General features: G+C 40.9%; 2 protein-coding genes across 7 annotated transcripts in view; one reads left to right on the top strand and one right to left on the bottom strand.

The window, feature by feature from the left end:
• The first annotated feature begins 3,743 nt into the window (after nucleotides 1-3,743).
• paqr3a (progestin and adipoQ receptor family member IIIa) lies at nucleotides 3,744-11,472 on the top strand. 5 transcript variants are annotated; one of them, XM_029259424.1, is made up of 6 exons: nucleotides 3,745-3,962; nucleotides 4,370-4,532; nucleotides 5,520-5,675; nucleotides 8,070-8,267; nucleotides 8,709-8,799; nucleotides 9,802-11,472. In XM_029259424.1, exons 1-6 carry the CDS (start codon nucleotides 3,778-3,780, stop codon nucleotides 9,942-9,944), a joined length of 936 nt encoding a protein of 311 aa, XP_029115257.1. In that variant the 5' UTR covers nucleotides 3,745-3,777; the 3' UTR covers nucleotides 9,945-11,472. The 5 variants fall into 5 exon arrangements, with proteins under 5 accessions (XP_029115259.1, XP_029115257.1, XP_029115258.1 ...); XM_029259425.1 differs by having other exon boundaries at nucleotides 3,763-3,789; nucleotides 9,802-11,471; XM_018759275.1 differs by having other exon boundaries at nucleotides 3,810-3,856; nucleotides 9,802-11,471.
• Nucleotides 11,473-12,349: 877 nt separating this feature from the next.
• Nucleotides 12,350-26,064, bottom strand: part of bmp2k (BMP2 inducible kinase) — a 39,727-nt gene continuing 26,012 nt past the window's right edge. The window contains exons 12-16 of one of the 2 annotated variants that reach the window (XM_018759271.2): nucleotides 25,613-25,714; nucleotides 24,036-24,217; nucleotides 23,614-23,771; nucleotides 22,528-22,641; nucleotides 12,350-14,830 (exon numbers count right to left, since the gene is read on the bottom strand). In XM_018759271.2, coding sequence (XP_018614787.1) covers nucleotides 13,437-14,830; nucleotides 22,528-22,641; nucleotides 23,614-23,771; nucleotides 24,036-24,217; nucleotides 25,613-25,714 — 1,950 coding nt within the window. In that variant the 3' untranslated portion in view covers nucleotides 12,350-13,436. The remainder of the gene's footprint in view (nucleotides 14,831-22,527; nucleotides 22,642-23,613; nucleotides 23,772-24,035; nucleotides 24,218-25,612; nucleotides 25,715-26,064) is intronic. The other variant, XM_018759272.2, reaches the window with a different exon arrangement.

Genomic DNA, 26,064 nt, shown 5'->3' with positions numbered 1-26,064 from the left:
GTGGACAACTTCTTTTTCTTCAAGCTGACTTCTGGTCCACAGAGCTCGGAAAGCTCTGCAAAGCAGGATGTCATATGCTGCAGAGCTGTCACCATGTGGGAAACAAGTGCAGCATCATTAGTGAAGAGTAGCTCTCGGATGAGATGCTACACTGTCTTGGTGTGGGCCTTTAGTCACCTCAGGTTGAATAGGCTGCCATCAGTGCTGTACTGGATGTAGACACCATCCTCGTCATCAAGGTTTACTGTGGTCCTTTGGAGCATCATGCTGAAGAAGGTCGTGAAGAGAGTCGGTGCGAGGATGCAGCCTTGCTTTACACTGTTGCCTATTGGGAAGGGCTCTGAGAGGTTGTTGCTGTGTCTGACTTGGCCACGCTGGTCTTCATGTAGCTGGATGATCATGTTGAGGAACTTTGGGGGACATCCCAGTTGTTCCATGATTTGCCATAGACCTTTTCAGCTCACAGTGTTGAATGCTTTCATAAGGTTGACAAACGTCATGTACAGCCCCTTGTTCTGTTCCCTACGTTTCTCTTGGAGCTGTCTAAGAACAAATACCATGTCAGTGGCTCGTTCTAAATTTCTTGAAACTTGCGCAAGAGTTTGCTGCATACAAGGTGGAAGGTTGCTTACTTATCAGGACAGGACGGCTGAGCAAGGTGCACTTGATGGGCAGGTATCTTCTTCGCCAGCAATTCATGGATCTCCTGATTGTTTTCATCAAACTAGCCTTTGTTCTTTGTTGTGGAAAACTCTAGGACTTCTTCAAAGGTCTGCAGAATGGTGGTTTCAGGTGTTCCCAAAGCACTTCTGAAGAGGGGTCTGTGGGGCAACCGGGATCCTCAAGCCTCAAGTGAAGGTTCACCTGGAAGTAAGCTTTCACTTCAGTTGACTGGAGGTTGCCAACCTAAAACTTCTTCCTTGGAACGTTTCTCCTCTTTGGCTTGGGTTTGAAGTGGAGAAAAAGTTTGCAGCACACAAGATGATTGTCTGCCTGACACTCTGCACTAGGCATTACTTGGGTGAGTAAGACATCTCAAAGGTCTTTCTGGTGCACCAAGATGTAGTCTATGAAGTGCCGATGCTTGGACCGAGGATACATCCAGGTTGTCTTCAGACTGTCTTTTTGCTGGAAAATGGTGTTGGTGATGGCAAGTTGCTGCACCACGCAGAACTCTTAACATGAGGTGCCTGTTGTCATTGCAGTTTCCAACACTATGTTTGCCAAGTACTACTTTCCAGGCTTCTGAATCTTTGCCTACTCCCCGCATTAAAGTCGCCAAGGATGATGACCTTGTCATCTGCAGGGATGTTCTGTATGAGGTTGCGCAGATCAGTGTAAAACTTTTCCTTTACTGCAGGATTTGCCTGAAGAATTGGGGCGTACACGTTGTACAGTGTGGCATGCTGCTTGTTTCGAAGTGGGAGGCACATGGTGATGATTGCAGTCTGAGCAACCCGTTGGCAGGTTTTCAAGTTTGGAGGCAATGGAGTTCCTGACCATAAAGCCAATGCCAGAAAGGCGTCTCTCAGTCTCTGGCTTGCATGACCAGTAGAGGAGTAGAGGGTGTAGCCAGTGCCATGTTTTTCAAGGCTGCATTCCTCTGGGAAGCACACTTCACTGAGAGCAGCAATGTCAACATTCAACCTTGACAGTTCATGGGCAACTAGAGCGGAGCGTCGTTCTGGGCGACCGCTGTCTGCTGTATCAAGCATGGTTCTGACGTTCCAGCATGTGAGCTTTAGCCCTAGAACACCTTATAAGGCAGGTGTGTACCTTTTCTTCTTTGTTGTTGTTCAACCACACTTGAAGATGCCTGTTGACCGCGGCTAGCCAACTGGGGAAAATGGAAACGAGCTTTGGTTAGGCCACCTTTTCTAGGCCCCTCTATGTGTGGAGCAAGCAGTGCTGCCCCTAGAGAAGGCTGCTTGGTCATTCAGGGCGCTGCCCAATGATGTCGTCGTCTCCGGAGTCAGTATCAGATGACCCTTACACCTGGGCTACCTGTATGCAGGATAGGAACTGCAGCTTCCAATGTCACCTTCCACCTGCTGTTTTGCCCCTTTCCCATCATTACAGGGCTTCATGATCATGTTGGTCATAGATGGGGGTGTGCCCTTTGAGCCTATACAGGGACGGTGACAGCAAAGTCCCCAGGTCGTAGGTGTTATGTTGGACTGTCTTTCTCCTAGATGGATGACTTGGCAGGGCTAACGAGCTTTATCTGCCAGCATTTGGAGTCAGAGTTGTCCTTCTTTTAGGCTGGCAGCCAACCAAGACTAATGAGTCCAGCCTACCCATCCAGTTATACTGCCTCGACGCTCGATCGCGCCATGACATAGTGAGCCCTGTGAAAACTGGGGCACTGACAAGAAAGTGTTGCTACGGACACAGTACTGTAAGCCATTTGCAGTGACCTCCTGCATGGCAAGCCAGACAGCAGCCATGCGGCGATCACTACACCGGCAAGGAGAGGTAATGTATTGCACGTGCACTTTCCTTGGGTGAACGGGACGTCCGGCCCAGACCTCACCCCCACCGAAGATGTACAATCTGCAATTAAGTTACCAAAGTATGCTAACAGCAAAGCATGCCAATCCAATGTATTTTTGTCCCTTTCCTTTTGGCATTTGCTATTAATACATGGACCAATGAATCAATTCTGATTCATCATTTAAGGAACTTGTTCACATCTTCAGAAAATACTACCTGTATATTTATTTTACATTGAGAAGAAGGAAGCTGTACACTGGACCACAGTCGTCATGGTCAGATTCCCCAGATGTTTGTTCAAGCCTGATGTGTGTCCACGTGTCCCCTCTATCTTTTGAGTAACTCCAATGAGTACTGAACCAACACGGTCCCCCCAATATCTGTGAAAATTTGTTACACCACAAACCTCAACTATGGTTTCTCTATTTTTTCTTTGGCTTTAAGAAACTTAATTAAATTGGACTGGGTGCGTGTACCTGAAACGCGCTCACTCTAAGCACTACCCGCAGAAATAACAAACTCTGCCCGCTAAAGCAACTTCAGCGGCCGGTTTACGGGTATTTTTCTGAGCAGGCATCTTGGCGGACACACCCAGGAGGGACCTTCGTCCCCGTGCGTCGCCGTCTCGCGTAGTCACGTGTTTACCGCTGTCACAGTGCGGAGGCACGGGGCGCAGTAGAGTGTTTATCCGTATTGCAATAAGATATTAAAATGTGTTTTAACCAATGCAAATTTGGCTAGTCTGCATATGGTCACTGGAAGGTAAGATAATTGCTTTTTAATTGAACCCAGAGTCAGCTGCTTAAACACGTTGCCATTTTAGTGACAACATTCATGAACATATATTGTGCAAATATTTAATATGTACGTGGTTATCTACGTCTATTTCTGCCTCAGTCCCTATTGCTATATATATATATATATATATATGTAATATATATAGAGAGAGAGAGAGCTGTATATGTGGGGTAGCTGGATACCAGCCTGGTTGCAATGCAGAGGTGTATATTTAGCCTTACTTATCTTATGTCTCTATATAGTTGGTTCCTCCTTTTTGAGGTTTTGCTTGTAATTCCTGAGTTTCTTGAGTCCAGGCGGTGTTTCTGTTAATATCACAGAGTCTCACAGAGAATGAGTTATGCTAGATCGATGCTGATGATGATGTCCAGTTACGGAAAGTGAAAAGCAAAGAAAGTGACAGAAAACATTAATATGCACACTGTGTTGTTTTTCCGACAGCCTCCCCCCCCCCCCCGGCCCATTGTGAGACCAGATGACTTCACCATGCCTCAGAAGGTGTTAAAAAGTGCTCATTATATAGAGTTGGGAAGTTACCAGTATTGGCCAGTCCTTGTTCCCAGAGGTATTCGCTTGTACACGTATGACCAGATTCCTGGTTTTCTGAAAGAGAATCCCTACATAACTGATGGGTATAGGGCCTACTTGCCATCTAGGTTATGTATAAAAAGGTGGGTGTTAAAAGAAAATGCTGTTAATGGTCATCGTTAAAATGTTTCCATCGTGAAAGTAAACGTGGCTCTTATTTATTTCTGTGAGATGTATGTCGCTTTGGAGAAAAGCGTCTACTGAGTGATTAAAATTAAATGGGAATTTAGCAGGGGCACAGTGGCGCAGTGGGTTTGACCGGGTCCCGCTCTCTGGTGGGTCTGGGGTTCGAGTCCCGCTTAGGGTGCCTTGTGATGGACTGGCATCCCCTCCTGGGTGTGTCCCCTCCCCTTCCACCCCTGCGCCCTATGTTGCCCGGTTAGGCTGCGGTTCGCCGTTATCCCGCTCGGGGCAAGCAGTTTCGTACAGTGTGTGTGCGCGCGTGTGTAAATTTAGGAGACAGTGTGAGTCTTGTCATGTTCTCTCCTAGCATCTTCGTCCTGTCCAATGAAACAGTAAACATCTGGAGCCACCTTCTTGGCTTCTTCTTGTTCTTCTCACTGGAAGTGTATGACATGACTGCGGTGCTGCCAGCTGCAGGGGCTTCCAGAGAGGACTATGTCATCTACTCTATAGGGCTCTTTTGCTTTCAGGTGTGTCACTTTTGCTTCTGTGGAATCTGTCAACAAACAGCAGTCAATGAAATGAAATAATAATGAAACAATTTTTATCCTTCATAGGAAGGGGAAACCCTGTCCTTAGTTGTCTGTTTCATGTCTAGGCATCACCCTCAATGAGAGAGTGATTAAATAATTTATAAGCACCATATGGGTGGTTTGTACCTTTTGTGTAAGAGAGGTAGAATTCCCGTATTTTTGCACTGTAACAATCAGCATATACCTTTACATAAATTTATGCAGTGGATGCCTTTTTTCCCAAAGCAGCAGACAATGTTACATGTGTGTGCTAAACTAGTTAAAATCACTCACTCACTCACCATACATTTTACTAATTTTCACTCTGCCAGTTCACGGTAAGTACCTCGATCAAGGGTACTGTACTTGAAACTGGGATACAAATTATTTGATTATAAGATGAAGCGTAACCCCTACTTTATCTGCTGCCACTGAAAACGACTACATTCTTTCCAGTTAAAATTACTGTGATTTATATATAATGCTTTAAATGTAATCTGAATTCATTCTTTACATTTATGGTTTATGCTGTGTTTCACATATTCATTACAAAATTTTATTTATGGTTTATGCATAGACAGATGGTTTGTTTATTCCTTTATGGCACAGGTATCAGCTATATCTATGTAACGTTTCCATTCACAGTACCTCAGGTCTGAATCAGTCAATAAAATGCCCTTGTCATTATTTCTGAAGATACATATTGTATTTGCAGTGGCTCAGAGCTCTTGTTCTTAGATTTCGTGGGAAATGCGGGGTATCAGGAAACTGTTACGGACTTGTAAACTGAAGGTTGAAAATTCAGTGCCGCACTACCTGCAGTTGCTGCAGTATAGTTAGAGTACTTACCCTGATTTTCTCCTGTAAAATTACTGTATAAGTTTGAGAAAAGAAATGACTTAATAAATTATGTTTGCTCTGTTCTATACTTTGCTTTGTACCTAGGTGTGCATGCTGTGCTCTGTGGGCTATCACCTATTTTGCTGCCATCGCTCAGAGAAAACCAGTCGCCGCTGGGCAGCACTGGACTACGCAGGGATCTCCACCGGCATCCTCGGTTGCTATGTTCCGGGAGTCTTCTATGCTTTTTACTGTAACAATGTAAGTTTAAAGTCTTTCACAATATGGCTTTATGCGGTTTGATTTAAAGGACATGAAGGTTTAATCACCTGAAGTTTTGTGCAATGACTTTTTTTTAATGTATTTTGTACAAATCCCAACATTTTAACCTGATTCTGCTTGTATGCATCCTGTGCAGGCCTTGTAAAACGATACAGTGACGGTAGAAAAGCTCGTGGCTCACAGCTTTTGGTTTCTGAAGACTTATCGTTCGTGGTTCTGGAACAAAGTGACTTCAGCGAATTCAGGAAACCATGACTAGTGTGTCATATTTACTAAAGAGAGCAGGATGTGTGTTGAGGGTTTGCTCCCTGAGCGGAGCTCCTAGCAGATGGTGCGTCTGTTCCAGTTTTGGGCATATGTTACCTGTGCAGCAGAAAAAAGTGAGAGACATGAGTTCATTCCTTTTTGTTCATTTTAATTTCATTCTGAACAGTCTGAAAATTTTGTTGATATATACAGGTGGTTCCCGATTTACGATGGTTTGACTTAGGATTTTTCGACTTTATGATGGTGAGAATTTTGATTCCCCCCCCCCCCCCCCCAGGCAAGCGATGTGCGGTGTTATACTCTCTCGTGGTGCTGGGCAGCAGCAGTGATTCGCATATCCCAGCCTGTCACGCAGAGTTGTGTATTAGGTGTATTTAATGCATTTTCAATTTACGATATTTTCGACTTACGATTGGTTTTGCAGAACATAACCCCATCGTAAATCGGGGACCACCTGTAATGAGAAATAAATATTTTATTAAGAATTTAATGTCTTCAAACACTGAAGAAAAGGTAAAAACAGTTGAGTCAGTGTTAGATCAGTGCTGCTAGGGCTGTTATGCAAAATATGGAGCTAGACAAACAATGCTGAGATGTTGCTAGTTGCACAGGGAGCAGTCAAAGTGCTGGGCTAGATTCTGCGTGTTCTGCCAGTTTAAAGAATTAGTAACTAGTGAGCTCTCATAGTCTCCTGTCTTACAGGCCCCACGGTTGATGCTCTGCTGTGCTTTATCGTGTTTATCTACAGTATAAAAACGCAAAAGTTCACTTGGGTTTGGGCTGTTGTCTGCATCACCGAAGGGAACAAACATTAAGTGGAAAAAAATTTCTTAAGCTTAAAGACTAGATAAACTGAATATCATTACCACCCTCAGAGTTTGGAAAGCATAAAGGAGCCATAGTCTTTTGTCCTCACCATGTTTGAAGCAGCACTGTGTTTGGCTGCTTGGTTCCCCACAGTCCCCCGCATATTGGAAATGTTTCGTTATTGTGCCCCAGAATCTGCTAAGATCCAGTAAAACCAGATGGCCATGTTCATAGTCCATTCCGACACTCCTGTTCCCCGCCATATGACATTCACAAGTAGATGAGCTATCCCTGGTCCTCCTGCCAAAAGTTCTAACATTGCATTTGGGAGACGAGACAAATCGTCCAAATTCCTAGGGGTTTTTTTTCTTTTTCTTTTTTTTTTTTTTCTTATTTTATTAAACGTGTTCCAAACTGCATGGTTACTTTCATTACATTCATTATTATTATTATTATTATTATTATTATAATTATTATAATTTCCATGTACCCGGTCTTTTCATCGAAGAACGTATCCTTATTTCAAAATACTTTCTAAACAGTGTTAGAAATTCTCTTTCCCTAAAATCTGCGAAGCTGTAATGTTGTATAGGTAATAAAAGTTTAAAGACTTGATAATGAGATACAAGACAAGAGAGGCTTTATTGTCACTTCAGCCACTTGCAGCTGCTACAGTACAGAGTGAAACGAAACAACATTCCTCCAGGACCCTGGTGCTACATAAAACACAGATAGTACTCTATATTGTCAATACAAAGGTCAAGTATAGTGCATCAGGTGTAAATATCATTACAATACACAGTAATATTTTTCTGCCTTTATCTGCCTCCTTTATTCAGGGTGAGTTCACCCATTCTTCATGTAATGTGGCAAATTTATTCTATGAAGTCACTCTGTTGGGCAGATTCCTGTGCTGAGGGTATTGAATTACTACTGTTTGTTCTGGGGGAAAAAAGAATTTGTTTTTGAAAATAATAGGTCACCTAAAAGTAATTAAAAATGCCAAAATAAAAATGGAGCAAAAGCATTTTTGAAAAAGAACCCTTTGTATGAAAAAAGTATACGTCTTTCATAAGCCATTGTAACAGTTTTTCTCTGTCTGGGACTCCATTATTATGAGGGATAAGTATACATTAATCAAGGGTATTTGAGCAAGAGATCATTCAAACCCTGGACCCTCAGACTGTAAAACAACAGACAAACACTAGACAAGGTAATAGAAGATATATGATAAAATATTCTCCCTCATAGTGAAACTGTTCATGTCCTAAGTGGCGTCTCCCTCTCTGTTGCCCTCAGTACTGGCGGCAGGTGTACCTGGTCACTGTGCTGGCCATGATCCTGGCGGTCTTCTTTGCTCAGATTCATCCGCAGTTCCTCACCCAGCAGTGGCACCGGCTGCGCTCAGCCATCTTCTGCTCCTTGGCTGCCTACGGCCTCGTTCCCACCATCCACTGGGTTTGGCTCAACGGGGGATTTAGTACCGCCATGGTTCAGGTGAGAAATGGTTCGCCCACAGTCACGACGCTGTCCCCCCCCCTCTGCCTCGCCAGGGGACACATATAGCTGTGATCCACTGAGTGGGTGTTAAGCTGCTCCCTATGATGGTAAAGCCATACAGCTGGGTCATTTTTTGGGCAATGATGGTAAAGCCATAAAGCTGGGTAATTTTTTTTTTTTTTTTTTTTTTTTTACACTGTGTCAATTTAGGTTAAGTACTTTTTCAAGTGTGAAACAGCAGGAATGGGTATTTGAACCCGAGTCCTTTCAGCACAAAGTGCTGGCTGTCACTACTACACCACCTGCTACCCCTGTGTAAAATGCACTGTACATATGGAATTGATAAGATAGTCCTTATTCAGCGATCCATTTGAATTGTTCAGTGTGTTCTGCTTATTGGATATTCTAGATTCTCACATGTTCTTACTTCTTTGACAGGCATTTTTTCCCCGTGTTTTGGTGATGTACTTCATAGCTGCCCTTGCCTTCCTTTTCTATATCTCTAAAGTTCCAGAGCGCTACTTTCCAGGTAAGCTTTTGTTTTTCAAGACAGCATTCAAGGATTATCTGTAATGTTTTAATGACGGTTTCATGGCACTAACAATAGAGCGGCACGGTGGCGCAGCGAGTAGAGCTGTTGTCTCACAGCGCCTGGGTGGTGTTAGAGGATGTGGGTTTGATCCCCACTCAGTTTGTGTGAAGTTTGTATGTTCTCCCTGTGTCTGCTCTGGTTTCCTCCCACACTCCAAAGACAAGCTGTTCAGGTTTCAGAGTGTGTGAGTGACAGAGAGAGAGTGTGCTCCACTGATGTATGGATGAGTGACCCAGTGTAAGTAGTGTATCTAGCAGTGTAAGTCACCTTGGTGAATAAGGTGTGTGGGCTGAAAACACTACATAGAGTTTGTTGGAAGTCACTTTGGAGAAAAGCGTCTGCCAAATAAATGTAAGAGTGATTTTCTCTGTTGAGTGATTTAACATAGGTTTTTCTGTCTTTTTAAAGCACTTTTCATTATTATTTCATTGTTTTATCTAAAAACTTTTATGCATTTATTTCACATATACTGTAGAGGATAGCGGGGGGCGCGGTGGCGCAGTGGGTTTGACTGGGTCCCACTGTCTGGTGGGTCTCGGGTTCGAGTCCTGCTGGGTGCCTCCAGCCTTACGCCCTGTGTTGCCGGATTAGACTGTGGTTCACCGCGACCCCGTGTGGGATGAGTGACTTCAGCCTGTGTGAGCGTGTGTGTAGGGGACAGCTGGTAGCTTAGTGGTTAGAGTTACTGCCTTTGGATCGAAAGGTTGCAGGTTTGATCCCTCCCTCCAGCTGTAGTACCCTTGAGCAAGTTATTTACACAGCTGGGTAATTTTACTGGAGCAATCTTAGGGTAAGTAATTGTAAGATTGTAATCATTGTTAAAAGCATCAGCTAAATGATTAAATGTATACTGTTTTTCTGCTGCACAGTACAATTTGGTTTTTAGATGAAGAGAATGTTTTTAAATGAACTTTGCAATTGTGTTTTTGGTGTTCTCAGGGCAGCTGAATTACCTGGGGGCCAGCCATCAGGTATGGCACATCCTCGTGGTGCTGATGTTCTACTGGTGGCACCAGTCCGCTATTTACATCATGCATTACCGGCACAGCGAGCCTTGCCCCAATTACATGCTTCAAGCGTAGAACTCCACTGTCTCTGGACCTCAAAGCCACCCTCATAGCCCCAAAGCCTTCTGATGTGTTTCTCATATCATATTTTTTTGTTACACTATTTGTATTAGTTCAGTGCTGCTTTGTCAATCTTACACTACTGTCCGGTTTCAAATATAAATGGAAAGCTGCAGTAAAAATAGGTGCAACAGGTAATGCAAACCTACAGCTGTATGCCTGCTAAATTTGTGCCGAACAGCTAATTTACTGTAAGTGCCTTAGTGCTCACATTTAACTGGACTACCTTAATATATATTTTGGTAAGTTAGGCCTAATTCTTTGGGTATGATTGAAAATAGGTATGTTAGAAAATAAGTAGGCAAGCAGGTTCTGCGGCACTTTGCATGGTAGCTTTGCTTCTCTTTCCACAACCAGTGTGATGCAACACTTCAAAATTTACATTTAATTATTATTCTTTACTTTGCCTTTGTCAGGTTGCAGTGTTAAGCTTTTTTACATCCTTTAGGCCCACGAATACACCAGTACAAACAAATAGTGCCCCAAAATCAATTAAAATAAGGATATGAACACAATGCAGTGTTTCATATGAGCAGGAACTCATCCCAGTGTATCATCTTGCCCTCAGCATATATACGTTGCAGCTTGTGTGGTTATTCAACGCAGGACTAGTTTCACTCCAGATTTGGTACGTTTGTGTGATGAAAATGCAGGTGACCAGAGACGGAATCATCGTAGCAGGATGAATGGTGCAAATCTGGAATGTTGAACTGAATGACCTTGTCCTGGGGGTCTACAAAGTGGTGAATGGCTGCATACTATTTTTGTGCTCTTTTAAGGGACAAAGCACAAAAAAAGTTTAGACTTAAGTGTAGCATACAGATTGGATTATATATTTAAAAACTTCAGGAGAGGTTGCGTGAATAAATAGCTTTTGTGTTTTTCATGGTCAGTTATCAAAAAGTGCTAATTTATAACTGATTGAGTCATTGTGATACTTTTTGCATTATGTGCAGTAGACACAAGTTCATACCTCTAACAAACACTGACACTGAGTATGTAGCATTTTAACTATTATGTGTGTACAAATGTACATACCTGTAGGTTGATTTGTATGTATAAAATTCATACTTTGCAGTTTGTCTATTTAATGAATGCACATTATATTTTACATTTCCACTGTACAAATTGTCTTTTACCTTTCCTTTTGGGATTTGTGTGCGAGATGAGTGCTGTATTGTTTTTAAAAAAAATATATTTTGTCACAGCAAGAGTCAAGGAGGCAGTTAAATGTTTTTTCCCCCCAATACAATTGAGTTCATCCTCTGAGTTGATGTGTATATTTACTATATAGCATGTTTAACTAAAACTTCATTTGAAAACCCAAGAAGACATGCTTGAACATGCTATTAGTAGTTCATTTCACATTTACTGGCTTGTAAACAGTCTGTTAAATGAATGTAGTCCACAGCATATTGTAGATTTTCCTTCTGTGTACAATATGTATATTAAACCAGTGTTATGCCAGTATTAAGATGGATTTAAAAACAGCTGTGTATTTATATTGTGTACTTTAAATATTAATGTACATTCCTGTTTTTCAAATTGTACAATAGTTTTGTCAAATTTTAAAATGAGATCTTTTTTGTGACATTGGATGCCTTTGAATTTTGCTTAAGTTCACGCCTAAGAAAACTGAACATTGTGTTCTCATTAAATCACGTGATGTTTACTAAGATGCCATTTTATAGTAATTTGTATAGTAATTCAATTAAAGGCATGCGTTGTGAATAGTTACCATAACCACAAGACACTCATGTCATTGTTTCTTTAGCTGGCTATCCTTTTGTCTCTATTCTGAAGCTGTTCTTACACTGTTGCAGTTTATACATTGTGTTACACTAAGCTGGTCTACAGTATAATCTGCAAGAATGACACCAAGATTCACACAAACAAGGTCCAACTCCATCTGCACTTACTTTATACAGTACATGGCAAACAGTCAATGCTCTAATGTCAAGAGCTCACACATCAATTAATCCAACTCCTTTATTGCATTATTAGACAGTACAACAAAAAATGATTCAACTTTTAAACTGTAAAATAAAGATGGAAAGATTTTTCATTTTTCCAAAAAACATTACACTCTTGTATTAGTTAAGATTAATGCACTGACTGTGGGTAAAATACTTTGCCAATGATAAATCCCATTTTAAATGCCAGAACTCTAAAAATTAAACTGGCAACTATTTGTTTCAAGTATGAAAATCAAGTGGAAGTCTAAACATGGAAAGTGCACTTTATTTGTACAATTTTGGCCTTTCATCAACTTTCTATTTTTGAAAAAGATCACTTTCCCCTATATATGTGTGTGTATGTATGTGTGTGTGTGTATGTGTGTATATATATATATATATATATATATATATATATATATATATACACACACACACACATACACACACATATATGCGCATGCACACACAGATTGAGAATACTAACATCAACTGCACAATTACTAATACATCTTTACCACATCCTTATTTCTCTTTGTGACAAGAGCTTCTACAAGAGTTTTTTTTTCCCTTCCAAATCAGCATAATCCAGCACAATCCTCAACTGCATGGATATTATGTTTTTGCTGCCATGCTGTAGAACTATCACATTTCGTATGTAAGAATACTGTGATTTCATGTTTGGGGGGGAACCATCACAGCAAATTTAAAACCAGTCAGTATTCACTGAACACATTCTGAAAAATAAAACAATTGCAGTTTTAGTTAGGACTGCATTCTAGAATATAACTGGTGACAAGTCACATGTCAGAAGGAATAAAACATGAATTGGGATCCCTTTTAAATCTAATAAAGAAAATTTACCACAGCTGTATGCATTTAGGAATTTAAATACAAGATCTGATTCTCTAAATGTAAAAAATATACATAGAAAATATTAAGTCTGAGTTGGTGAACTTTTAAAGGCCTACTTTAACACACAATTCATTAGAGATATAGGAGCAATGTCAGCCTTTGCGTAATGGTTCAGAGGTACTGTGCAGCAGGGCGGAGCTTCTCCCATAAGGCTTTGCGGTGTGAAATTAATATTATTGGTAGATTACATAGGAAGCCACAATATACACGTTGAGCTTTGTAGCAACTCAAGCAGTCAGTGATGGTGCAAAAGTTGTCACACTACTGTCAAATCAAATTCATAATTTCCTTTTTTAGAACACAGAATGATGCAGCATAAAAGGCTTTTCATCAAATAAGCTAAAAGTAATGCAGATAGAATCTATAAAAGATAATCCCTTGTCCACAGATCTCAATGTCCATTTATTAAAATTTAACATCCAAAAAGTAAGTTGTTTTAGGATATCATCACCAGGTATCCCCATTTCTTTTTGCCGCAGGTTACTGCCACACTGTAAAGCTATCAACCTTGGGGATCCACTGCGAACTGTGTGGGTTGTGCACTACACAGCTGTATGTATGCTGGAAGACAGGACATTCACTGTTTTGAAGGGAAAGGTGCAGCTCCAAAGGGGTCCACCTCCACCTGGGAGGCCTGCTGCATCCCACTGTGGACAACCAGTTCTGTGAATGGTACTGCGCCAAAATCATCCGTTTTATTTGCGTCACCAAACGCACCGTGTTGAGAACCCGTTCGAGGTCTCCCATTGGTGGAATTCATATCTCCCTTGCTCTCACCAAGACTTTGATGATGGTGAGAATGCCGGCCAGCATCTTGGGGATGAAAGGGTTTAGCACCAAAGGGGTCCAGCAAGACCTCCTCAGCTGGCAGAGGTGCTCCTTTGTCTTTCACATCCATGGATACACTGATATTCTCCTTGGAGTCAGAGGTGCTGAGGAACTCATTGCTGCTTTGGGAATCCCTTCGGCCTACTTTCTTATGGCGACGCACACGTTCAGGCGTGCGGAAACTGGGCTTATTGGTCTTCCTGCTACCGGTGGGGGTTCCATGATGACGCTTGCCATTGCCACTGGAAGCCTCCTGTTTTGTGCGTCTCTGTCTCGATGAGAGTTTCTGGAGGCTCCTCTGTTTCATCTTTTGCTGTTGAGCACTGGATATCTCCTCAAAAGGTACCTGACCAAAAATGTCCTCTGCGCTCTTAGAATGTGGCACTGAATAACTCGGCTGAAACGGAGAGCAGCCAAATACATCCACGCTGTCAGGGGAAATGGGGGGCGTCTGCCCTATAGGAGCATCTATGCTCTTGTTCGTTCTGGACAAGTTTCTGTTGAATGGAGCTTTGGTAAAGACATCAAACTCATCCATAACCTGCTCCTGGCTTGCATGTCTGAAAGGTGCCCTGGCAAAAATGTCACCACTTTCCTTGTCAGCTTTGGCTTCTCCGCAGCCAAAGAAAGGCACTGCTCCAAAGACATCAAAGTTCTTCTCTGTAGGCTCTTTTGCCGTGACAATAGGTGACTCTGGAGGTGTGATGAGACTAGCTCCAGGTTCACCCCTGGTAGACCCTTTTGCCACAGCTACAGATTTTTCTTCCGTCACATTTTTTGGCAGCGCTTTGCCCTTCCTTTGATCAGAGTCAGAATCAGAACTGTGCTTGTCTTCATCTTCTTCAGCCTCCTCATCAGAATCCATGAGTAGTGGCCTTTGGCCAAGGTTCTCAGGCTCAGTATCATCATTGAACTCACCGTGCTCACTGTTCAGGCCCTCATCCTCATCTAACTCATCCTCATCACTACTCTTGGGTGAGGGTGGGTCAGATTCAAAGTCACTGTCTGACTCCTCCCCTGCCTTGGAGACCAGCTGTCCAGTGGAGCTGCTTCTCTTGTTGGGTTTGGGTTCTTTTGTTGGTGGGTTTTCTAAGGAGAGAATGGGCTCATCGACTAACTGCTCTGGAGTCTTGACACAAGCATCTAATGGGTTAAACCAAAAAAGAGATTTTAGTTAGTGTCAAACACTTGGCAATGCTGAATGTGCGTTGAGAAAAATCGCATTCCAAAAAAAAAAAAAAAAATCTGTGTGTGTATGAATGTGTGTGTGTGTGTGTAGAATAATTTCTGTAAAATTTCAGGGTTAAGATTAGAACATCAACCTTTTTGAGATGATAAAATAATGATAAAAGTTCAAATGAAAGAGTGGATTATCAGAGGAGAAGCATTTTGGAACGAAGTGATTTGAAAAATTCTTTGAATGTATAATCAATTTTAAGAAAATATTCTATATAAACTACACTTTAGACTACAGTTTTTTTCTGATTAATACTGTGGTTATTTCCAAAAGTACAGCAGAGGTACACAGATGGATGATGCCTTAATACAAAGAGGTTTTAGGCCAACAATAGAAAACTACATTGGAGGGGGGCCATCTTAAGACGAGAAATATGATTATTGCTTAGCTTCGAGTTGTGTAATGATGCTTCTTAACGCTTGTAAGTTCTGTAATATTACAATGATTTTGTATTAGTCAAATCTGGATTATTTGACTGCTCTGTTTGTATTTCCCAAGGTAAAACCTTTGTGACATGGCAGCAGTTTTTTTCTCTACAATCTCAACAGTTTGTGCAGTACTAAAACAGAAGGCACAAGGAAAAGAATGACAAATCTCATATGGTCCAAAAGCTGCTCTCTTCTGCATCCCTCAGCCTGCTCTGACCTGACCTGGCTAAGACGACAGACAGCAGGCACAAGATGTTTCAGCACAGATGATGGAAAATGTCCCCTCTTTTTATTAAAATTAATACTATGGCTACAAGCCAAAGGTACTATATTTGCACAACGTCCTTCTTAAGTACAATTTCACTAAAAATTGAAAAATATCTTATTGGAATAATTAAGCTTTAAAATTGCCTTTATGATGCTGAACACATAATCCAATATTCAGTGGTTCATTTTTTGGCTTTTAATATTTCTGAAGTTTTATAATCGTTACCCCAAATGATAGCTGTCACCTTGTCGTGGTGGTTGGGCTTGTGCACCACTGTGACCCAAAGGACTATGCTGACTGGAGTAACACTCCTTTGGGTTCAACCTTGCCAGGAAGACCAATGGTTAGCAGTCAGACAAAGAGCAGTGAACCTCATACTGGACAGTAGCAGCGTGGGTCAGTGTTGACGGCAGAGGATCACATTTCAGTGACAACGACACCACCACCACCATTAACTGGGCGGAAGAAAGGCCTGGCAATGTACTTCCGTATCCTGCCACGAAAACTCTAGGGATAGTAACCCAAGAAGCGACAGCTCGAATGGGACAAGGGGAAACTGAATAGTTCAAAATTGGTAGGCCCATAAGACAAGGCTGCATACTCTCTCTGTATCTGTTCAATTTATACGTAGAAAAGACAGTCAGGGAAGCAGGGCTATATGAAGAGAAATGGGGCACGAAAACTAGCAGAAGACAATCTTCGCTATGCTGATGATGCAACCATACTAGCTGAAAGCAAGGGCCTATCTGAGATATCTGCTCACCAAGATCAAAGAACATGGCTCGAAAATGGGCTTGCATCTCAATGTGAAGACGATGAAGCCGTTCACAACTAGCAAACTGGAAAACTTCACACTTGGAGAAGAAACAAAGATAGTAGCTAACTTCAGTCTACTCGGATCAATTATCAATAAAGTAGTGACAAGCAACCAGGAAATCCGATGACCAATTGCTCTGGGCAAAATCGCCATGACGAGCTTGGAGAAAATTCTCAAGTGCAGGGATGTGACTGTACATATGTCTGACTAGTTCAAGCCATGCTCTTGAACACCTTTGAACTATGGTGCTGGCAAAGAATCCTGTGTTTAACCTGTACAGCCCGGAAAACAAATGAGTGGGTGTTGCAGGTCAAACCAAAGATGTCAACGGAAGCTCGGACGACACGACTTCAACTCTCTGACTTGACACATTGTGCAGAGAGAACAGTCTATGGAAAAGGACATCATGCTGGGCAAAGTGGAAGGTTAACATAGAAGAGGAAGGCCAGCTATGTGGTGGATCGACACAATCACCCCAGCCATGGATGCCCCACTTTCAAGTCTTAGCCGGTTGGAAGAAGACCAGACTTTTCAGGACAACTCGCCATAGAGTCACCATGAGTCGACACCAACTCGACAGCATCTAACAACATAATCGTTACACAAGTCTGGCACGTCCACGCTAGAACCACTATGGCCAAACGCCCTCAAGTAGGCACGACACACATGTAGTGCTGCAGGTCAATTTGGAATTCTTCTTAAAAATGTGAGTAGTGTACTGGTGCATTTAAGAAGACAGTCCCCACGAACATGTCACAGTTTAGATACAGAAACACAACCCACCACTGCTGAACTTTGATACCTCTTCATTTTACCATTTCAGAAATGCAAATGTTTGACAACACATGAAAATTTCATTGTACAACCATATTATTTTCAATGAATATTTAGGAAAAAGAATGTAAAGAGGACCTGTAATGATACATTTACACAGAAAACAATGCATAATGTTCAATATAACTTAACATGTTAATTTCCTAAAGTATCATAAGTTTACCAGTATTCTACCTTACTCCTGTAAAGCATCTGAAAAAAAGCTTTTAAGAACAAAAATGTAACACCTTTGTGAGCAAAATATTTTCCCAGTGATGTCCAAGTACTGTGGTCCAAAAAAGGATAAAATTTGATATCAGTTTTTGCCTATTTTAGAGTCCCACTTTAAAAATCAATAAGTATGATAAATGAGTATGTATAACAATACAATTATCAAAGGTAAGAGCAGCAAACCAGAACAAGGCACAGGATAAGAGAATGCATGAAATCACATACATTTATATGCATGAAAGACAAAACAATGGAACATATTTAATCATACAAGAGAATTTATTCTCCAGTGTTCTTTTGAAGGGCATCCGATTAAAGCCTGATGACAGCCCTTGTAAAAGTGGCAATAACATGGAGTTTGCGGGGGTGCAGCCCTTCAGCCTCCTCTGAATAAGGAACATACTGGTGCTGTCGGTGCATGGCATTCGCCACATGCCCACCCAGCAGATTACAGAATCCTCGCTTGCCTGGATCAGCCGCTTCTCCAAGCGCAAGTGATTTCGAATGATTAAAGACTTACACATTTTCTACCCTTACACGATAAAGAACTGGGTTAAGTACCCTGTGCTTGTCAGTCACCTCAAACTGCTGCTCATTTAACTTTATCGCAGAATCAGTCATTTTATTTTCAGCATCAGGGTTGTACAATACAGTCGCCATTTCCATGTCACTTAATTCACTAAGTAATCTGTACATGGAACTGGTGGTCAGTTACTGTAGATTGTGTTCATAAAACAGAACCAACAAAACTGCTGAGGACAGAAACTGACCTTTTGTTTATGAGTGCACATTTTGTCCGAATATTACCACGGGTCAGACAATACACGATTCCAAAGACTCCTGCTTAGCCAACCTTAAATAAGAGGATTAATTCAACAGACAACTCCATCCAACAAAGAGTGATTGCAGTGACACATTAGTATCCATCCATGGTGAAGGCTTTTGTTAATATCTATATTTTAATATTACTTTAAAGAATACATAGCATTTTTCCTTTTTAAATTTACAGAGCTAGCCAAATTACCTCTTCTTTAACACTGGGTAAGGTTAATATAATCATTTCATTACATATTACCAGATTCAGAGAAAATGGAACCCCCCCCTCCCCCCAAATCTATAAAGCTGGATAGCCAGGCTGGATGGGTCTGGGCTTAACAGAACTCTTAAGGTTCATTTTTCCCCGTTGATAAGAAAATCCCATGGGGGGAAGAAAAAAAAAAAAAAGTTTACTCTTAAACAATATACAGCCAAATGAAATGTTTTGAATATTGAAGTTCTTGTTAAAGATTCTGCTTGCACTTCAGCAATAGATGATTAAATTTACATTTAACACACGAAATTGCTGTATTGCAAAAAATAAAGCAAACATCTGCCTGCAGCTTTGTTTAAAAAGCTATTTCAACATCACCTTACAGCATTGGGGGTGGATCACAGGTATATTTAAAAATATTGCATTTTGTGTGAATTTAGTTGTGATGAGAGACAGCCATGTCAGTAAAACATCATGCATTCATAATGTAGTGGTGGGCAGAGACTTGGTAAACTTTCCGCATAAGATGAAGAATCACATTTTCCTCCTAGCTTCGAAACATCAGTTTTACAATAAAATCAAGTGACGAAATGTATCTTTGCTTTTAAAATATGCTTTATTATTGTTATTTTAATGAAGCACATCATTCAGTTCTACATTATAATACAAGTTTGTAACCTTTCACAAAGTATTATGTTCAAACAGAACATCTTATACAACGTATAAACATATTGTTGTATATACACATGAGTGGTCACTATTGGAAGTCAGCTGCATCAAGCTCATAGCTGCACTAAGACATTCTTACTGTATCATTTACAGAGGCACACATCTGCAAAGGGGTTATGTAATACAAAAACAGACAACCAAAGTGCTATAGCATGCACTATGACTTATAGAAGAAAAAACTGAAGGTGGGTATATAACACTACAGTTATAAAAAAAAAAAAGTATATAAAAAGCCAAAGTAAAAAAATATGGTCACCCTAAAAAGAAAATTGCCAGAGTTTTGTTTTGTCCAGTACTCATGAATAAAAAAAGATGAAAAAATGTAAACAAAACATAATATATGGACTCAATATTTCAATGTGCAATAACCAGTAACAACAACCAGTAATAACCATTACTTAATTTACTCGACGAATGCAATATGTAAATTACTGCAAAATCCCTCAGGTTATCATGTACTTCAAACCTTTGCAAAAGTAAATTGTTCAGCTAGTTACATCACATGCATCTGTCCACCAATACAATATTAAGCTTAGATGCTTATCAACATGGCTGTCTTTTAGTAAAAAAAAGAAAAAAAAAAGAAAAAAGAAAAACACACAAAACTATTTAGTTTCCTTAAAGATACTTAATTTTTCCAAACTGGTTGTGAGATGTCTAAAGTCGGAGCACAAGTGGTTGATAAAAGTGAAACGAATGATACAACAGAAAAATCCCACTGCCAGGATTTCTTTGTCTCACAGAAACACTTACCTTTGATGAAAGAAAATGACATGCAACCAAGTCACTGATATACAGCAGAGCTTACTGTGTGTATGCATGTATACATCCACCCATACACAAAAGATCTTACTCTTCAGCGGAAGGTAAATGAATGATATTTTAAATCACTCCTCTGCAGTTTTACATCACAGCAAACAAAGCATATAGAACTTGATGTGTCAGTTCACATCTGAAAAATGTGAATCAGCAACAGATTGCCTTAGTATCCCTAAATGCTGTGTTTGCTTGGCACTGTAAATATGCACATTAATGTAGATGAAAAGGACAATGGCATACATGTCAAGTCTAAGAAAAACAAATGAAAAGCTGCAGAGCTAAGCATTCCCCCACCATTTAACCAAAAATTAATCTCCTGATTATTCACTGAACCTCACACAAAATGAATGACTTCTCGCTCTTCAGCAGAGGGGTAAAAACTAAGCTACAGAACACTCAAGCTTCAAAAACACTCTGTGAATCACTTAATGATGAACTGAAATAGCATTAACACCTAACATGACAGAGGCTTCAGAACAAACTCTGGCTCAAGTCCTGTAAAAGTTCCAATCAAAGTCTTGAACTTGACGTCATTTTTAGAATGCGTGAAACAACAATCAGTAAATTACTTTAGCCCTTTATTTCAAAATATAGGATAAAAAAGTAAGGCTGGTCAAGAATGAAGAGCCATGTTCTCAAGTTAGCCTGTGCAGAACAATCCTTGTGAGCATCAAGCCCAGTCAATCTTTGGCCACAGCAAGCAAGTTCCATCGGGTTTATGCAGAGTAAACCCAATAATGGTTTACTCACATCAATAAAAGCTCACCTCAGCTGTTACAACATCCCCTGGGGATGAGGCATGAGGACACAGACTTCCACACTGGCAGGTCTGGAAATGGGCAAATTATGTTCACAGGCTGTAACTGGAGTGTTTGCACTAGATGAGCAACTCGTAGACGTATAACACGTGCCCTTTTATATGTTAATGTTTATGAAATTGCCATGACTAAATTAGTACTGCAAAATAAAAACGTTCTTCCTAAGTAGTGCCGTGTTGAGTAACCTTTGCAGTCCATTAAAAGGAAGTCAAAGCATGCCATTGATTGAAATCCTCCACACCTGTGACAACAACCATTAGATTGAACTGTGTAAGTTTCTACTGATCAGACAAAATTCTATTGAAAACAACATTATGGGACATGGAGGTAACAATTTTCCTTTTGTTGCTTCTAGTTGAAATAAAGTAAAGAATAACCAGGAAGTAGAAGGGTCAACAATACAGATGTTTTTATCCCTTCTGCCGGAGCACAACGTTTTAAGTGGTTACAACAGTTTGAAAAAGCTTTAAGGTCTTGAAGTTACGTACCTAAAAAGTAAGTGAATACTCTCTAGTAAAGCAAACTACCTATGTGATCCCTTAAGGAACAATGAATTTCCCTTTCAGAGGATTGGGAGGCACACTGTTCCATTTGGCAGATGACAAACCCAGGACATACTGTTGTTCATTATGATTAAGTAATGTACCAAACTGAGGGAGCACAGTAAAGGCCCTTAAGTGAATATTTAACACATGCAACACCAAGCACAGTACACGATGTAGTGGTTAAGGGATTGGACCTGGGGTAAAAAAAATTCACATTGTAACCTGGCAAGCTTAAATAAACATTCGAGTGTCAGAGTGAAAGTTAAGAATGAAAAAATGAGTTCAGAATGCAAGAATAAACTGTAAATGATACAATATAAATGTGAATCTTGACTTTGACCATGTTCAATGGCTCATTTCACATTTGTGCCTTTACACTTGAAACACATATTATAGCAGCTAGCTCATATTTCTTATTACCTGGACCATTTCAGTTTGTGATAACCACAGTCTGATTATTCTAATATTAAAAATTAAATACTAAAATAATTCAGATAATATCCTGGGTTGCTATATGCAGTTTGTTACACATCATTATAATGTCTCAAATGTTTTCTGCATTCTATACATAGATTACAAATTATAAAATGCTAACTGGTAATTGTAAGAACTACTTGATCACAAAGCATGTTTTTTGCAGCTTTATATTTTAACTGAGAATGTGCAGAAAGGCAAGCTGCCATGATAAGATGAAAAAAGTTGCATCAACAACTGCCCGTTAAGTGTTACTTTAGTATATTCTCCCAACACATTCTGAAAATTGCATTTACTCAATGTTAAGTGCCTACTTGGTAAATCTTTGAGATGGGGTACAGAGAAATCCAAGTACAATTCAGACAATGTGCAGCTTTGGGGCACAGCTACAGTATCTGCACAGGTTTGGTTTCAGACCTTGTCAAGCACAAGTCAAACAGTCAAATGGCAGCAATTAAAGCAAAAGCATTAGAGTAAGCTCTGTGTGTGTTTGTGTTTTATAGAGATGTGGTTAACCATGATTTTCTACTCCAGAATCTTCAAAGATCTGAGCTGACTACAAGCAAGCCAAAGCACTGAGAAAAGAATGGGGGTTTTAGTGGTAGGTCTTCAGATAGTCCTTAAAACTTGCCTGGGTTGGACAGAAAGGGCACAGAGCCAAAAAGGTCCTCCTGGAGAGGCTTCAGGGAGGGTTGCTGTCTCTCTACACTGGAGTCTACACTGGCCGCTCTCCCCACCGGCTTCTCTGTTAGAGGATCGAGAAAGGAGCCTTTGTTAATCAGGCTGTGGGAGACACTGCTGCTATCAGGCCTCTGCACTGGTCAAGCAGCCCCAACACCCCACTACAATTACGTGGCAACTAACCAGCACATATGAAAACGCCTGTGGGCTGCAGACATCTTATTTGATTTGGTGTTTGGAACACTCATGAAACCAGCACTACAGGCAAAGCTCCTTAGGTTGACTTCTGTTAATTAAAAGACTGACTTCCTATGCATTAAACAAATACCACAGTCAATACCTACATCAGCAAAAGAGATTCTATACTGCTTATGAAAGAAGCTGACCATGAGCGAAAGTTTGTCAAAACTTATTATTTTACATCTTTGAAATTGTTCAGTATTCCTATTCCTAAAGTTTCACTTAAAATAAGTTACTAAATGCTTATTGTTCACAACTACTTAAGGTTTTGCTGTTTATTTTATGGCCTCCATCAAAGGTATATTTACTTTCTGTACGACAAATCATTTCAGAAGTCATAATAGGAAAAATGGGGGCACGGTGGCACAGTGGGTTTGACCGGGCCCTGCTCTCCGGTAGGTCCGGGGTTCAAATCCCGCTTGGGGTGCCTTGCAACAGATTGACGTCCCATCCTGGGTGTGTCCCCTCCCCTTCCAGCCTTACACCCCATGTGTTGCCAGGTTAGGCTCTGGCTCACCGCGACCCCGCTTGGGACAAGCAGTTTCAAACAGTGGTTTTGTGTGTGTGTGTGTGTGTGTGTGTGTGAGAAGTAGGAAAAATGCTTTATAAAGTGTTTTTTTTTCCTTTAAAAAAAAAAAAAAAAAACCCAAGGCTGCCCAGTGATAAAGTAAGATGTTACCACATGGTAACAGTGAAATGACAATGTGCATGTTATGAAAGCAACAAAAATCTAAAATCTCAATTTGTGAGAAGCACAAGCAGTGGTAAAATGAAGACAAAACAAATCAACACTTGCTTGCTCTCAGGAGGTCAAATTCTCTGTCCAGCAACTCCTCTTCCGTCAGCTTGGAGAAGTTATCCTCTCCAAAAGGATTCCAGCCTGACATATCGGGGGGATTACTGATGCTCTGTGAAGGAGGGGTAATCACTTCCGTATTCAACAGGGTGTTTCTACTGCAAAGAAAAACAGTGCAGAGCCCACTGTGAATCCTACTGAACAGCATAAACTAAAACGATGTCTCCCAACAAGGGGGACCTCTATCAACTAGTGTATCCACAGCTGTGCATGAACAGGAAACACATGAGTTTGGCTGGGTGGGGAGAGTGGGGGTGAGGGAGTACAGGTGTGTGAATGCTGTAATGTCATTTGTTAAGTAAACACACAGGATAGTGGTTACAGTATGGAAGTGGAGTGGTTGATGGGGGGAGCCATGTTACCTGGTGTTAGTGAATGGAGTTTCCACAGCAGCGGGTCCCACGTGACCCATCCCAGCTGGGTTAAAGGTCCCAAGGGAAGCCTGGAACTCCAGGGGGGAAGTGTGATAGGGAACCTGCTGATGATTGAGATGCTGTGGCGGCTGCAGCTGCTGTTGCGCAAAGGCCTGTTGGTACTGGTGCATCTGTTAAAGGAGGTCACAGTGACTCAACAGCACTGTGCACATCTCACACACACACACACACACACACACACACACACACAAACAGATGCAGGCACATGAGCCAAGATGACATATGGAGGGAAATTATTTGCTGGAATAAGAAGCATGACATCAAATGCTATGGAATGGTTGTTTGTGCCATAACATGTTAGTAGAGGACAGTACCACACTGCCATCCTCTGACCTGCAATATGGAACACAGTTTGGACTGGTTACTTTAACCTCAGAGACACAGACTACGCTACAGCCAATATAGAAAAACATTCTGGTGTCATAAAAAATGTCAGGTTAAATATGGCACTGGTGCATTTTTAGTGTAAGAGGCCACTTACTGTACAGACTGCTAATTAAGTTTCAAACATTACATTTGGTGTTATACTACCATCTCAAGTAACGGACTGCTATATAGCACTGACAGATAAAAACAGAAGTTATCAACTACAACAGTACTGACCATTTTTCAAGCCACACTAAGTACAAGGACAAGAAAATTGAAATGAAAAGCAGGAGTCATATTTCCCCAGTGTAACTGCTTCATATGTTGAGATTTAACACACAGAATTGGTCAATTTCACCCCATTCAGTCCCTTGAGGGCTCTGAATGAAGCAGATTGCGTCTGAAATTAAACAGATGGTAACAGTTAGGAGGAAACGAGCTAAACATTTCATTGCATTAGTGTGCTGAGTGTATAATTAGATATGTATTACCGTACTGATGAGTTCTGATAAAAATATATTTACACTACAAACAGAACAAAGAATGCCTGGAAGCATGTTAATACCTCAGAAAACTGCTTGAACGAAAACCAGATAGTTAAAATTGTGGACCAATCTGTTAAAAGTCATTTATAAAATACACTTTTAATCATGGAAACAGCCCATGGAGCAGACAATAACATTTCACACGGTGTACCTGAAAAGAAATTGCAGAGCTTCCAAGAGGCAGTAAAACAGTGAAAAGTAGCACAACTGCATCTGCAAAACATACAGCCCCCTGACATGGTTGTTTCCCAGAAGTATGCAGAGCTGACTAGGAACGTATGTACAGTTAAAAGATGTAAGCCACACACAGCAAAGGGCAAGCTCGTCTTTAAGGTTTCAGAACGTGAGAGCGTGCCATTAAACATAAAACAAAACATGAACACGTAAAAGAGTGTGAGCATGAGCGCACCTGCCAAGTTGTTTCTTTGCAGTGTGCCACGAACACCCCCTAGCCGTCAGCATTGCAAATGTACACCCCAAAGCAGTGCAGCAAATCACAGGGAAAAACAAGTCAATATGGTGTGCTGAAACTCAAGCTGTAGAGGGAAACAAAGGGAAAGGGGTGTGCATTTAGCTGTGTGGCCAGCTGCTTACCATAGCTGCATATTGTGCCTGCTGCTGATACATGGGCTGCATCATCATCTGCTGGTGGAGCACGTGCTGCTGTTGCTGCTGCATCTGCAGGGCCTGGTGGTACTGGAGAGTTTGGGAGAGCACACTGTGAGCCAACACTGGTCTGGAGCACCACAGAGGAAATGGAAACCAGCATAGTCTAAGCCATAATCCCTCTATTTCTGACATATTAGGGTCCAAAATGTATAACTATTAGATGTGGATTTGCGCATCTGGGTTTAAACTGAGAAAATTAAAAAAGCAGCTTATGAAGGGAACATAAATGAAAGAAACCCATTTCCTCTTGGTTTTCAAGACATTAAGCAAGGATCTATACAAAAAGAGAAAGTTAACTAGACCAATTCAGTTTACCAGTAATAAGTAACAGTAAAAAAATGGCTGAAATGAGACCATAGTCAATTTACTTGAAAGAT

Source organism: Scleropages formosus, chromosome 17 (assembly GCF_900964775.1).
Source record: "Scleropages formosus chromosome 17, fSclFor1.1, whole genome shotgun sequence".
NCBI lineage: Eukaryota > Metazoa > Chordata > Actinopteri > Osteoglossiformes > Osteoglossidae > Scleropages > Scleropages formosus.
Note: the sequence above shows the minus strand (reverse complement) of the source record. Positions and strands in the feature narration are given on the sequence as shown.

Coding starts and splice junctions, on each gene's coding strand:
- paqr3a (XM_029259424.1), top strand. CDS start 3,778: ATGCCTCAGAAGGTGTTAAAAAGTGCTCATTATATAGAGTTGGGAAGT. Junction 3,963..4,369: donor TCTAGGTTATGTATAAAAAG/GTGGGTGTTAAA, acceptor GTTCTCTCCTAG/CATCTTCGTCCTGTCCAATG. Junction 5,676..8,069: donor ATGCTTTTTACTGTAACAAT/GTAAGTTTAAAG, acceptor TGTTGCCCTCAG/TACTGGCGGCAGGTGTACCT.